Raw genomic sequence first — 16141 nt, 5'->3', positions numbered from 1 at the left:
GCTCGGTTGACGTCAGTTCCAGAGGTATGGTGTAATTTGTACCAAATGCAACAATTCAAAGACAGCTCGGGCTGTCCCAGACTCAGGACTTGTAAAGAGGCCTGAAATTTAGCACCTTGGACTGATAAATTCACTCTGAGGTGATGCATCATTTTGTCTTCTGCTGTCAACAAAATGCATTGTTATATGCTTTTAGGACGCGGATAGTGTAGCCTTGTCCAGTGTTGTTTCCTCATAGAGATCGTTTCCCATTTCTAAAAGCCTTGTGTATAATTGCTGATGCTCTTTTGTGTACACATTATTATCGGAGTCCTCTTCATTCACAACTTGCCAGACATTGATAGTGTACAATATACGGGCCTACTTTTGTCAATTTTCCAATGGCTAGCTAGCTTAAAAGATGCTAATCGCCAATTCACGTTTTCTGCATCCATGTGTGCAGACAATTACGTGGTTCTGCTAATTCATGAATTGTTTTTTTATTCAAAGTACGTGGTTCTGCTAATTCATGAATTGTTTTTTTATTCAAAGTGTTAGGCACAGAACTCTTCATCTGCATGCCATTTATCCAGTTTTTCTAGTGAAAAAGAAAAATTTTAATTCAGACAGTACATGTTTTTGATCGATGCAAAGTACCTGCTAAAATAAAGGTAATTTTCAGTTGAGACTAGTGGGAAGAAAGTGCACTGTTACGGTGTGTGTGTGTGTGTGTGTGTGTGTGTGTGTGTGTGTGTGCGTGCGTGCGTGCGTGTGTGTGTGTCCACTGTGGCAGGGCCTCTAAGCCCACTATAGATTACAGGACATCCTATTCTGTATCAAAGCACACAAACTCAGGCGGACTAAAACAAACACTGGCTGACAACTAGGAACACTGCTGCTGGAGGACATGCATGTGTGTGTTTTTTTGTGTCAGAATGTGTGCCGAAATATAAGATCTGCGTTTCTGTAAAGCTGTATATGTGTGTGTGTTTGAGACAGATGATATTTCTGTGTAAACTGCACAAAGTATAAAAGGATAAATTGATATAAATGGATATTTACATTTTCCGTAGAGTGAGGAAACGTGTATGTGTGTACAAGTGTGTGTGCATGTGTGTGTGTGTACATGTGTGTACAAGTGTGTGTGTGTGTGTGTGTGTGTGTACAGACTCTTGCCAAGTATCACATAACAGGAACATAAACAGTAGGCAGCAGTCTCTTCCTGTATATACAGTAGTGTGTGTTTGGAAAGTATATGGTGCAGTTTTAATAATCTGTGAATTTCTGTGAGTGCAAAGGAATGTGATCATGTGAGAATATGGCATGAATCTGTCTAAATACAGTATCTATATGTACATGTACACATCTACAGTACATGTCTGTGTTTTTAATGAAGACAGCGTGTGTTTCTACTTCTTCTATTCTAATCCAGTTCTACCAATGAAACACTTACCTTTGGGATTAAGCTCTGCAGAAAGTAAGACAAGAAGAGGTAAATGTTAAAAGAGAAAACTCAGAAAGATCAGAGAAACAGAAACAGCATGAGAAAGAGGAACCACTCCCGTCTACTTTTATTCAGTTCAAATAAATACAGAAAATTGGAAGAACTGGGCTCTGACGTTTGAACATAAGGGGGGGAATTCCCTGGGAAAACCTCCATTTTCCTGTATGTGGATAATATACATAAACTTAAAGAAATGTTGGAAGTGCTGAGCTTGCCTTCTCATACACTTGGAAAGTACAGTTGCAGGAGAACGCAGCCACCTGACTGAGCCAGAGCGATTCTGAATGCGATAAGACATTCAAATCCAAAACTAAATAGTCAAAAGGTTAGTATGAAAATTGGTTTGACAAAATCAACAGAAAGACTTTTATCCTGAGAAAAAGTTCAGTATCAAGACTTTAACTTGTTGGAAAGAAGTGAGGATACCTTAGAAAATGAGAACTATTTGTTAACCCTAAAACCATTTTCTCACAGATACACTGCTAAATCTGTACTCACTAATTCAACATGGCTATGTCATGACACCAGAAATGTAAAAAAACAAACAAAAACAAACAAACAAACAAAAACAAGTACAGGAAAATGACGATAAGCCAGTGAATAACTGCAGTATGTATGGGAGCCCCATCTCTCAAAAGTTACACTCCAATGAAACTAAACTGTGTTCTTAATCATGTCCTCAGGGATTGAGGCATATACTGTAAACGTATTCTTGGATTGAATTTCTTTGTGACGTATCACAAATAAGTTTCTGATCAACACCTTTGCCATTTACTGTGTTGCTTTGCTGTCGTTTCTTTTCAGCTAACTGGTTATACAACAGACAACGCTGGAACTGTCACTGTTAACGAGGAAAATAGAGAGGAAGCTTTAAACATACTGTGTAAGGTTCCTGTTTTAGCCAAAAACACAACATTTTCCCAAACCTAACTGTAGTTTTGGTGACTAAACTTAACACCTTCATTGGCTGAACCTAAACAAACATTGAATGAAAATGAAAGCAAACATGAGTGACAACGGAGTCGAAGCCTAAAAATAATGGTACCACAAGGGACACAAACTCCAGTTTTCCAGATTTTTTGTTTCTTTTAGACGGCTTTGTCTATATTTACATATTATCCTAAATGAACTGTTGAGTGCAAAGTTTTGCGACAGACCAGACTCCACCATCAAGATGAGCTTTGCCATCAGAGCAGCGAAGTCTAGCTCAAGAGGAATTCTGTTGACAATTTTCCTGAATTCTTTCTTAGTTATCAGAAACCAAATGCACCCAGTTCAAGTTGTAGCCTTCATTAATCCTTCTAGACATAAAAACTAATGATTTCTCCAGTACAGCTTGCTGAATGAAGTGCAAATGAAACTGCATTGCAAGCTGGTAGTAGCATTCAGCTACTTTCCAGCTTCCACAACTGTTTTGAAATTGTATCACTGTGAGTTACTCGATTGCTTTATGGAGAAATTAAACTATATGTAAGCATCAAGTTAACAAGTTTGGGTCTGTGCATGCTGTAGTGGTCATGCTGTGCTTGCATGCCAATGCAAATGAAAATATTTAATTTTGATGGATTTTTTTTGTGTGCATGCACTTTTACAATACCTTGATGTGGAAGGTAACAAATTAAATTTTCTCCTACACAGAGGTCTGTAGGCGATCTGCCAAACTGAGCACCTGCCAAACAACATTTGGAAGGGGCAGAAAAAGTAACACTAAACTACAAAAGCAAGACTCAGATTTCAAAACTGACACTTTTTTTTCGTGAAGGGAGCGCATCCCTTATCCGTGCTCCTTGGTGCCATATTTTCCCAGCTGCTCTGGGTTTTATAAAGTCAGTCTGCTGCTTCTCTAACCTTTAGGCCACAGCAATAGAAGTCTGGCAGATTAAGCTCTGATTTGATTGGTCAAAGAGGATTTCCTGTGAAGGTGAATGAGAAGCAGATGGCAGGTTGCAGGCCAATGAAAAGGCACCGAGGTGCTGAGTCAAAAAGTTCACGTCTTATTAAACCTGACGAAAGTCACGCTTCCTATGGCTGACTCGCTTTCCTGTAATAACTCTGCCTCGATCACTCTCTCTCCTGTCATAATTCTGCCTTTAATGTAAAAATTCTGATATTTAATTTTAAAAGTTCAATTTCATTCACTCCGCATTTTCGGGACGCTAACAATACATGTATTGTTTTACAATGGTTCAGCCCAAACACTGCATCATTAACTGAAATCACACTGTACTTCCTTTGTTTTCCTATACTAATTAAAACAGATGTTTAGGAAAGGTTTGATCTCACATATATAGCACTGTGCCAAAGGTTTAGGTACTTGTGAAAAAATGCTGTTAAATCAATATGCTTTCAAAAGCAATATCACAAATACTGTTACATATCAGTTAATTTCATATAAATTTCAAAAACTAACCCTGCAGAGAGAGCATCTTTGAACGCTGTAGGGAGAAGACGTTGCTTTCCACTGTGTGCGTGTCTCCTTCTGCAATGCCAATGTAAATGACTTAGCATTTTCAAAATATCTCCACATATGTGCCTGATTTCAGCTGAACACCGGCGGAATTTTCAGCCAATCCAAATCTCTTTTCTCCATTTTCACTGTGGCCAACCAAAAAAACCCAAAATGCTCCCACACAATAGATCCAAATGTCAAGTAAAGATCCTCTAGTTTGGCCTCTCACTTAAAATCCCTCTCCAGTTGTTGATTTATCCTTTAAAAACTTGTGCACAACATTACTCAAAAACAAACAGACGGATTTGGATGAAATTTTCAAGGAAGGTCAGAAATGACATAAGGACCACCTCACTAGGTTGTCGCAGTTTTGTGGCTTATAGTCTGAATTCCTGGATTTGATTTCTATATCATTGCGAGATAGCGGCATGGCGTCACTGTAACTATGACAACAAATGAATGCTACGCCAGCTGCCTGCTGAAGATCATATGATTGCGATCGTACTACAAATCCACCGCTGCAGTCTTATCGTGACTCATCAGCCAGAAATGATACGACTGAGCAGTCTTGGCGGAGTACTGTGCTCTCTGAGTGCTTTTTTTGTTTTGCTCATGATATGCCTTCCAGAATATAAAAAGGTAAAAAACTTGATTTTCACTGGATGAGGTCTATAAGTTTACCATTCTGATGGCAGTAGTAGCAACACGACGTAAGCTTAGCTAATGTGGTTAACTCTACAAGCACTCATGCTGTAGCGGATCCATGGACACTGTCAAACTGCTTAAACAGTTGGGGATGAATGTGCCCTTACTGTTTCCAATATTGTTGTCCCTTTCCCCATTTTATTCCCCATATAGATCTGTCTTAGTTTCAATTAATGATTTCAATTCAACCGACAAATGCTGTTGTTTATTAATACATAAACAACGTAAAACATGGTCACCGATTTTCCTTAACAACATGCAAATTTCTTGCTGCAATATCTGTGCATTTGTAAAAGTAATGCTTGAAAATATATGATATTTCTGATTGCAAAATATATAACATATATGACAAATAATTTTGTCAAACATCTAAAGTGTCAAAACGTGCACAGCACTGTTACATCAAACCTTTCATGTGAAGTAGCACTGAAGAAAGTCTCAAAGCAAACTGATGGCTGATCCTTCTCAAATATATAATCAACAGCATACCAACAAATCCCCATAATATCTTCATATTGCACAGCATTATCAGATCCTGAAACGCTAACTCCTGTCATTACTTTGTCTGGGGCTCAGATTACTACTCTAGACTGCCAAAGAAAAGAAAGAAAAGGCAGAAATGGAGGGGGAGAAGAAGAAGAAAAAAAAGGCTAAAACAACACAAAAAGGAAGGGAGAAAAAGAAAAAAAAAGGAAAGCAAGAAAGAACTAAAAGTATCAATGTTGAGTGAAAGCTCCAGTAAAACGTAAAGGACATGTCAAATGGAGCAAGAAGGCTCTCACAGCAAACACACTTACACACACACAGTAGCTACTCCTGGCCCCTCGCCAGCCAGTGTTCAATCAGTCTTTCCTGTTCTGAAATCTCCTATAACGGCTGAGAAATTAGACTGGCTGAAATGAGTGAAATTCTGGATCCATTAGCTGGCGCAAAAGAAAAAAAACACAGTTTAATGTTTCATGACTGCAAGCCTTTATTATATCAATAATAACTGGGGAGGTTGAGAAGGTGTTCTTTTGTATAATTAACTACAGATCCACCAAACTGTTTTCACTGCTTTTTCAGAGTCTTAGAAATAAAATATCTCAGCTTAAAAATATCCCTCCTTGACAGTTTCCAGACACCTTTTCTCTGCAAATCAGTGTTTTTGAGTCTTCAGAATTAACAGAAGGAGTAAAACGGCAGGATTATATTTTTTATTGACTCATTTTCAAAACCCTCATTTATGAGGGACTTTGTACTAAGAAAGGGGAAAGTATGGTGCACTTGTGAGACACTGTCTTTCAAACAGATGTTTAGAGTCTAAAGATTTTTTTTTTTTTTTACACTTCTGTCTGCATTTATACACGAGGGCCGCTCACTGAACTGTTCTTTGACCTCCCTGTGGTATAATGCTATGCTGTCTATTCAACTGTAGGGAAAGAAGTGGCTCATAAATATGGCTCAACTGTCAGTTTGTGAAAAACAAAATTCTTCATAAAAATTTAACTGAAAACTCAATAGCACTCAACAGGTTTTGCAAGACCCTCATGAAGCACTCTTAAAAAAATGTCTGAGGTGAAATTAGTTGGTTGATTTGAAATTTTCAGTCAGGGTTTTTGAGGATTTACCAAGTTAAGCTTTTTTTTTCTAAATTTGTTTGACCTTTTTATACCATTTTAATCTTAGACAGAAATTAGTTTTACAACTGTTTCACAATATACTGGCCAAAATATGAAAGTACAATGAAAACCCACCAGAGAAAATACAGACTATTGGACTATTCTTCATTATTTCACATTTTTCAGTATGTCATTGCAGCAGGCAACAAAAATATTTATGATAAAATCAATTAAATTAAAACAGCCTGCACCCAAACAAACTGCAAAACTTGGAAAGATACATTAACCAACTGAAAACAGGTATTTCATTGAGTTGTTTTTTCTTAAATTAACAAATTATAAGATGATGAACTTCATAGTTTCTCTCGTTAGCATTAGTGATGGTGTTTGTTGCAAGTTTGTTGATGTTAGCAGCAGTTTCACATAAACAGAATGAAACAGCCTCCTGTTCACACAATATATTGTCCCCACAGTTGCACCTTCAGTGTATAACTTAAGAAAACATATCGAGCCAAGTATTACCAACCAGCAAAAAATAAATAAAAAAGGGTCTGGCAGATTAGTAGTAACAGTTTCTAATCCTATCTTTTTAGGTCTTTGCTGACAAAACTAAATCCAGCTTTTAAAGACCTGTAAATACCATTTTCAATTAAATAGAACTGAAAACTGGAAACACCCAAAAACCAGAACCCTCTGCCAAAAATGTCTAAGCCTTGAAGGGATAATAATCAAGTAAAGATTATAATTAATGTCCATCTGTATAAATACATTCAAATACAAATACCAAAGAAACACACAATGAGACACACATTACAGTGTATGTATCAATTTTGTATAATAAAAGGAGCTCATGAGAATTTAGGAACAAAGGTAAAAAGTGTGTTATTTCGCAATGTTAAGCAATCCTGTAAAGACAACTGAAACACTTGTTCCTTGTCCTGAGCCTTTATATTCCTCCAAATCTTTTACTAAGCTGTTGTTATACAGTGAACACTAACAAAGGGAGCTCAGAACATGATCTGCATGGAAGAGGTAACGAGCAAAACACCAGTCTTGGAAATGGATCTCAGACCTGGTTGTTGAAAGAGGAAAGACCCAACAAAAATACTGCAACGTCCTGGAGACAGCAGCATATGGAGATGCTGGTCATGCTGGCAGGTTCAATAAAACAGGAGAAAACAATAAAGACTGCCAACTAGCTTCCTAGGTTTCCACACAAATTGGCTTAGCAACCAATGAATCATGGCTGGCTGTGTTTTATGGAAAGTATCCACACAGTCCCAACTTATCTTTGACAGCTCTGATGAAAATGTCCATTGTGTACGAGCTAACAATGTACTGTAAATGCCAACTTGACCACTTGATCCATCTCAAGTGTGTTTATGTAAAGCCCACTCTCAGGGTATTAGGAAAATCACAGAGGGGCACTAATGAAATTCTTTCTAGATTGTAACGACTCCTGCCACCGTCAAGCCTCCTTTGAAGGGCTTAAGAAGTCAACAGTCTTCTTAAATGTCAAAGCCTTTGTAGGGCTTAAAGAAGGGCAAAGAAGCCTCAGGGAGGGATGGTGTTATGAGGGGTGGGTGGTGTGAAGGCCTAATCATCACCCCTGGGTGGGAGTGGAGGGAGAAGGAAAGTAATAGAGACAAAGTGATGCATTCCTTCCAAGCCAGGACAGCATTTAGAGGATGAGAGGAGATGAGGCATTACCACAGATTTTGCGCTGAACAACACAAAACCGTGGAGCTGCAACCACATACAACCACAGCTACACTCAGGCTTTCAAAGATGACCACTTTGCAGTTCAGATCGGTTTAGAGGAGATAGGACTGGGATAGGAGTGTGTTAGCAGAGATTCAGACTGAAAACAGTGCAGGGGGTTGCAATATTAGGGGCGTGTTGCTTAAGGCAGTGATTCTCAATGATCTGCTCATGAACCTCACATGAACCCCTTATCCATCCAATCTAAAATACATAGGTTTTTGTTTTCTTGTCCCTACTGTCCAATATGACCCATGTCAGGGCAGGAGGACATATGCCACAGATTAACGGTGGTGTTAAAAAGCGTAGTTGAAAAATAAATAACCAAACCTTTCATGATGTGACAGTGCTAGGGTAAAGCTTTGGTGAGGTTCAGCTACAAAAACAGCTTGGTTAGGGTTAGGGAAAGGTCATTGTTTGTGTTAAAATAAGCACTTTGTTGTCACTGTTTAATGAGAAATAAACAGGTGGTTATGGAATTGTCATGTTTAAAGGCAGAAGCAGGTCTGAATGTGACTTGGCTCTGATTTTAAACGTGGACTTCTTGTATAGATAAATCCATTTGGTGCTTCTAGTATCTTCTGTGTTGTTGTCTCCAGTGACTTCATCATTACTAAAGTGACAAGGCTGAAAACAAACCCAATTTGACTGACATTGAAAGTATGACTGGTTGGATTGCTTCAAGTCAGTATTTGTTTCTTCTGACTTAAAATGGCAGTGTTTATTAAGGTGAATATTGGTTGTGGCACTGGTTTCAGGCTGAAACGACACCAATTTTGATCAGTGTATATAAGATAAATTATTTGTCACTACTTTTGACCAAATATTCAGCATGAACATGAAAGTGCTGTGTGATAATTGAATCTGAAATTGTTAACATGCTTAATGCCAGCATTTGAATGTCAGTTTACAAAGTTGCCATTCTGGTACAGTAATTCACTTTATATTTTAAAAGAATCTGAAATGTAATTTGTTGAAATACTCAAGTTTTCTATTATTGCTGGATTAGTTGAAGCAGAATCAGGTAAGCTGGTTTAGTTTTAATGATTTACAGATTCAAAGTAACACCTGGGCTTCTATCAAAACTAGTCTAAATTAAATTTTAAAGTTTTTATACATATTCCTCCCAAATAGCTATTATTTCAACAGTAGTATGATGACTGTATCCAGATCTGTTAATTTCACTATACCATTTTAGAATGTCCTGAAAGTATCACGCCAGCTTTATGTCCATCTTAGTCTGTCGGGATGGACACTACGCTAAACTCCAAATTTACACTTTATAGCCACATGTATGTTGACACGTACTTTGCATCTGGACCTTTTGTCTAGATTTGGATGAGGCCTTTTAGTTTCATTACAGGAAATCTTTATTAGCATGGATTTTGATCCTTCCATCCAACACCATTTTGTAATGAACTGAAACACCGTGTGTCATCGAACACTGGTATTGAGCTGACGTTGGACTAATGCTCTTATGTTTAAATGGGAACAAGTCACTACAGCGACAAAATCAGTGAGACATAGTTGTAATGTTCAAAGGTCATCATACATTTGACCATGAATTGTGTATTTGACTGTACTTCCCTTCCTGTCCCAGCCTAGATTCCTTCACATCTTCTCCCTTTCCTTTACCTTCTTTTGGTCCATATTTTAGCATACGTGCCCTCTCTGTTCCCCCTTTTCATTCATCTCCATCCTGATATACTTCTCCTTCTGCCTGCTTTCCTCTCTTCAGTCAAAAATCCTTCACCTTCATTTGTGAACACTTTTCTCCCCTTTCACCTTCTCTCTACCTGAGTATGACTCACCTCCTTACCTCCTTCCCCTCATCTAACTCCATTTGTACCTCGCCTCTGTTCGCTTTTTTTTCCATCCTGTCACACAGCTCCTTCCTCCAACCTCTAATAAACCTCTTATAGTTCTACTTACAGTCCAGAAGGTCCCTTCTGAAACACAAGATCAGCTCCCTACATGCTCAACCAAAGCTGCTTGGCTTCTCAGGCTCATTGAAATCCTCCAGACTCCTTATTTTCTGCTATTTTTAGCATCACAATAAAGCTTAACATACAAGAAATACTTCCTAATATTTCCAGACATTTCACATTAAATGTGCTTCTAGGGAGGGGAAACTGTTCCACCAACAGAGGCCTGCCAAAGCAAATGTAATCCAAAGGAAACAATAGCATGAAAACACGGGTTTTTTTTCTTCATGACCTGATTTCTGAACAAATGCTAAAATAAATCTTTTTCTAAATTTTTTTTAAGGAGGTCTGTGACATTTGAAATAAAGAGTGGTTTTGTTGGTTTGCATAGGAAAGTAATATCTTCCAGAAATATTGCAGGGCCTGGAAACAGATGCCTGGAGGCAGCAGGGGGATGAACTGGGCTTGTCTGGAAAGAGCCCAGATGTCCTTGTGTCAAGTCAGCACTCTGTTAGCAGCTGGTGTTCAGTACTGTCAAAAAACCCCAACTATATGAAGCTATAGACCAGACATCAGCTAACTTCACAATGACTCTAATACTAATGTTGTTTTTACATTTCAGATATTAGCCAGCTCTCCTATTAAATTTGAACATTATCACTGTTAGTCAGCGACCTCTCATGTCCTTTCATACCAAAATGATGTAAAACCAGATGTGCATGCCATAATGGCTATATTATAGCTGATCAGAACTGATGGTAGTGGATCTCAACAGTCACATTAGAAAAAGAGCGAGCTGCAGATAAATGCGCACATTGTCAGACAGTTTCTCTAAGAAGCCTGTCACAGTGTTACAATGAGCTGGCATAAATCGTTTCATAAAAAATGAAAAAGAATGACAGAAAGACAGAATTTCAGACTAAGCATGTTTTCTGGCCCACTGCACAAAGAGAGAATTTCTTGACTTTAATGTTTTCAGTGGTTTGGCAAACAAAGCTAAAAATATTTATGATTCATATGAGGACGTTCTTCTAACAACATGTTCAGCCTGAACATGGAATAAGATTTAAAAGTGTCATTAACTGCAGAGACCCCCAAAAAATCTATAAAATAGTACAACTTCCCGGAGACCCTCTCATATACTTGGCAAACTGATTAGTTGATATGACTCCTTGTATCAACAGGAGATTTTTCAAGCAGGAAATGCTACAGCTTTAGGGAAAAGTACCCAGTGTGTCAAACAGCTTACAGCACTAAAGTGTTGTCAGAGCTGCTATATTCAACTGAACTTAACATCAGATACAGTAATTTATTATATTCAATTTTCTAAAGGTATCTTGTCAACAGAGTATTTTGAGGTAAATATGTAAATAAATAAAGCTTTTAATATAGACAATCCGACTGTATTTTTAACAAGTGAATACTCAACACTGTTACACTCAAAAAGTTCAGAGATATGCTGGATTTATTCTAGGACAGAAACTAATATCCATTTTTTCAGAAAAAAGGGTTTTGCTTTCCTGATTTTACTGTGGAATTCAAGGTATTGGTTGAAATGTCCTGCAAGCGTTTTTACCTGTCGGTGAGCTGTAGGACACAGTGATGTCACCGGTCAGGTCAGCAGGAGGGTATCGGCCATTGAGGAATGCCGAAAACGCTACAACTGTGGATGAGCCGACACCTGAGGAGAGAGAACAAATATATGTTAACACTGACACTAAACAGCAGCTAGCTGCTATCTGTCCAGTCATTATTTAAGTAGCTGTCAATGCAATCTCTCATTGAGGTCTTTTTGGAACGTAAAATGTGTTACAAAAATACCACTACTTCTACTACAAGATTTGTGAAGTGAAATAACAAATAATATGTTAGCATCATGTTAATCTCTCCCTGGACCCAGCCTATCAGATATCAGATCACAATATGATACTATATTATTTATACTACAATTCAAGGGAATTTTTTTAGGCATTTTATTTTTTTATTGGATTTTTTGAAAATATAGGGATGATTAAAAAAAATAATGGGGTGAGCAAGTATTTTTGTCACACAGTAATTCCCTTCCACTGAGAACAGTTGTATAAATTATTCTGTACTAAGAAAAGCTTGAAACAATAATTCTGATAGAACTAGTTGGATTTGGGATATATATGTATTTACTAAACTGCATTAAAAACTGAAGGCGTGCAATTTGAAGAATTCAACACATTCAGGAGGAATGGAGTCACTATTGAAAGGCACCATCAAGCCATAATAACGAACTCATACTATGTTTTCATGTTCTTTTCCTATTCCTTTCGTGTATCATAAAGAGCATTTTTGTCCATGTAATTGGTCTGCAAATTTGCAAACACAGCTTCCTGAAAAGCCTTCTTTGATATCTAGGCTTTTCTTCTGTTATTTAACTATGTCACCATGTAACACATTTGCATAACACCTGCCTAGTGGCTAGTTTGGCGTGTCCTCAAACAGAGAAATGTGAGTAAGAAGTGGTGCTGCAGCAATGCAGAGTATGAGAAAAATTTGTTTCTTGAACATTGAAGCATGTAAACATAATTTAAACTGTAAACTCGTAAATATGCTTAAAAGAAGTATTAGATTCACGGTTTCAGAAGCTTTTCCCACACTGTGGACGACAAGTCAGAAATTTTTTAACTTTCTCTGTCAGTTTTTGATATTCCTTTAAAAATCTGTCTCTTTTTAGTCTTATGTGACGTAGTATAAATGTGCCATACAAAATCATAGAAATCCCCTTTCAGTAATTTGCACTGTTGCAAACTATACTGTACTTCTGAGTGAGGTTTTCTATCGAATTCATTCAAGCTCTCTTGTGAATGATGAATACGAAAACAGAGTAGTCAACAAATGTCGTACACAAGCACACACACTGACTTGAGGACTCAGCGTTTTCAAGGTGTGGACAGAACAGGATACAGTAAGGCCGACACAAACCAGACCCTTTAATGTACACACATGCACACAAGCGCTCGCACACAGCTCATGCTAAACATCACCACGCAAGGTGAAGACAGAGGATTAACAACACACTCACATACAAACACACACACAGGAGACTTAAATTATATGTAGCACGAGAGGGGCGACGACTTGTAGCTTCCCTTCAAACACCCCAAAACCAACAGAAAGAGAGAGAGAGAGAGAGAGAGAGAGAGAGACTGAGAGAGAGAGAGAGAGAGAGAGAGAGAGAGAGACAGAGAGACTGAGAGAGAGAGAGAGAGAAGGAGGGAGACAGAGAGCAAACACGCTGGAGAGAAAAAGCAGGGATCAAATACAGACGGAGAGGAAAGGATATATTACAGCTAATGGTTCCATGCCGTCACACACACACATGCACACAAGGCGGTGTGGTAGTGTAATGGGGCGTGATGTTCCTGAGCTCGGTCTGTCACAGGTGACTGAATCCCAAGTATGTGTGTGTATATGTGTCCTAATGGAAGCACGTACAAGTGTAGGCGTAATGAATGAAAGTGAGGAGACACTGTGGGAAAAGTTTCTCGCTATGTATATCTTTGAGCATTTCTAAATGTGAGTTAGAAGTGTGCAAAACCTCGCTGATCTTCACCACACACACTTGTCCAGCCGAGGGTGAGCTCTTCAGCTGAGGATAGGCAGAGCAGGAGGAAGCAAGATGGATGAGAGGAGATGAAAGGAGAGACGACGACACCCTCCTCCTCTCCGACAGACAGAAGAGAAGATAAATGATGGAAAGCAGAGAGAGACTTTCTCTACACTCTGCCAGATGCCCTGACAACATGACCTCCTCTCTGCCTTCTTCTCTTCTCCCACTCTTTGTCCTCCATCTCCCACAATATTCCCCCCTCTTGCTCCTTTTAATTCTGTCTCTCCTCTCTTTTCTATGTTCATTCTTTCACATCCCCTTCTTAAACATCTCTCTCTGTATGGCCACTGAAGCCTGAGGAATAGTTGGACATTTTTCAGGAAACAATCATTGACATTTTTCTGCCAAGAGTGAGAGATGAAATGATGAAACCACTACCCTGTCTGTATGTTTAATATAAAGTTAGAGCAGTTAGCTTCATTTAACTTGGCATGCAGACTGGAAACAGGAGGAAACCGCTAGCCTGGCTTTGTCCAAAAGATGAAAAATATGCCTACTTTGCATCTCGTTTAGTTAATCGATAACAAAATGTAAATGTGAAAATGACAATTTGTACTTGAATTATGGTCTGGCCCTATTACTCCATTCTTCCCAGCTCTGGACAATGGTCTGGCTGCACCCATCATCTATTCTGCTGTAGGGGGAAAAAAAATTCTGGCCTGTTTGCATTTCTTTAAACAAATCACAGTTGTGTTGATTAGTGCTAAGCCCAGGATGCAGCAACAATGTCCCTGCAAAACAGCGTTGAGGGGGAATTTGTTTTGGGGAACATTGCGCACAGAGAGTTGAGCACTGTCATTAAAACGGATAAGTCACCTAAACACCCAAGCAGATCGGCCATATTGCGCAACCCACATCTTTGCCAAAACTTGTCATTTTGCAAGAAGGTTGCTACTTGAAGGTTGTTGTTGTTGTTTCTTGTAGCGAAGGGAAGTTTGAAAACCGGTAACCGCACATAGCAGAAGGAGAGGAGTGTGACATGTGGTGGACATGGCAGGCTTCTAACTACAGTCCACATCCGATGAGTCAGACTAATTCTTTCTATAGACACAGTGGAGGAACAGTTCCAGCACATGACTCCAAAAATGTCAAACTAATCCTGTCCGTTGGGTTATTAGTGAGTTATTACCTAAAACTTGGTGAAAATTTGGAAAGTTGAGTAATTAACCTGTCAGACAGACATTAAATCTGGAAGTGGGCTGGTGTTCTGACTTTGTCAAAGATCTATTAGTTTTTATTTGCTGGTAAAATCTCCGCTTTGAGAGTTTAAGAGGCAATGCAACTTGTTTTAGACTTCTCTTATTATCCAGCTACATAAAAATAGTAATAACTAGTGTTGATTTAGTTCATGTATGTGAAAAAATAGAAAGTGCATGCACAATTAATTGGAGTACATTTTCCATAAATATAGTCACTTATATACATTCACATGTGAATTTCTGACTTCAGACACAAGTTAGTCTGAAAAAACAAAACAAAAACAAAACAGATGAGTTGCAATAATACAACAAAAATAAGAGGTGGACATTAATACGCCTGCCAGAATAGCAGTAACAGAACCAGGACAACACTAAAATATCTAAAAATGCAGTCTAAATGAGTATTCAATTATTCAGAAAGGAATCCAATAATAATTAAATGGCAGATTAAACAGTAATAAAAATAAACCATTGCAGCCCTAATTAAAGCCAACAAATCTGAGATAATCCAAAAATAGCCAACAATATTGGTCTTGCTCTAACAACCACTTTTCATTTCCACTTTTTCTCCTTTGTTGCATCCTGCCTCTCACTCTTTCCTCCACTTTTTTTTCTTTTACCCTTTTCTCTAGCTTTCTTTTCGCTTTCCTTGCTCCCCCCCTGCTTGTCATTCTGTCTGTCAGCAGAAGGCTTTTAACCTGTGTGCCCTGAAGGTCACATTGGTCAGACTGGTTTAAGTGCTTTAAGGGTTCCCAGGCCCATTAAGACCAACAAACAAGACCAAAGAAGACACAAAGTAATCCCTCTTCTTCTCTCTTATTCTTTCTCTCTCTGTCTTCTTTTCTTTTTCTCTTCAGCTTGTCATCGTACTTTCAGGCACATCTGGACTGGTGCTGTGGGCGTCGCACCCGTGAATGCCAGGTAACATGCCTGTGTGACCTCGACATCCAACCCAGTGAGACTGTTCAGACTGGTCCCAGTGTTCTCAAGCACATTAAAACCATTAGCACCACAGCCAACAAAAACAAACTCCACAAAGGAGGCAGAAATCCCCCACTTTGCTACCTCTCTTTCTTTACCTTTATTTCGCCTCTTCTCTCCAGACTTTCCTCCGTGTATTTTTTCATCCACACCGAGTGTTTTCCTTTTGCCACTTTTTCAGTGCACTTTCTTTATCCTCCTTCCAATTCCTCCCTTGTTTAACCTAAATCTCTGCTTTGCTCTTATCTCCCTCTCTATCTCCTTACCATACTTGCTAGTGTGCTCTGTGCGATCTAAGGGGATTAAACAGCATATCCACTAGGCTGCAGATAAGTTCTGGATGGCGCGGGGCTATCTGTGTTGAGAACTTAAGACTATGCACAATGTAAACACAGCT

At 38.6% G+C, this 16141-nt stretch overlaps 1 protein-coding gene across 2 annotated transcripts in view; it reads right to left on the bottom strand.

Annotated features, from left to right (window-relative positions):
• Positions 1–16141, bottom strand: part of bbs9 (Bardet-Biedl syndrome 9) — a 179320-nt gene that overhangs the window by 121942 nt on the left and 41237 nt on the right. The window contains exons 14-15 of one of the 2 annotated variants that reach the window (XM_035948795.2): positions 11501–11605; positions 1433–1447 (exon numbers count right to left, since the gene is read on the bottom strand). In XM_035948795.2, the coding sequence (XP_035804688.1) occupies positions 1433–1447; positions 11501–11605 (120 nt within the window). The remainder of the gene's footprint in view (positions 1–1432; positions 1448–11500; positions 11606–16141) is intronic. The other variant, XM_023271681.3, reaches the window with a different exon arrangement.

Source organism: Amphiprion ocellaris, chromosome 9 (genome assembly GCF_022539595.1).
Source record: "Amphiprion ocellaris isolate individual 3 ecotype Okinawa chromosome 9, ASM2253959v1, whole genome shotgun sequence".
Lineage (NCBI taxonomy): Eukaryota > Metazoa > Chordata > Actinopteri > Pomacentridae > Amphiprion > Amphiprion ocellaris.
Note: the sequence above shows the minus strand (reverse complement) of the source record. Positions and strands in the feature narration are given on the sequence as shown.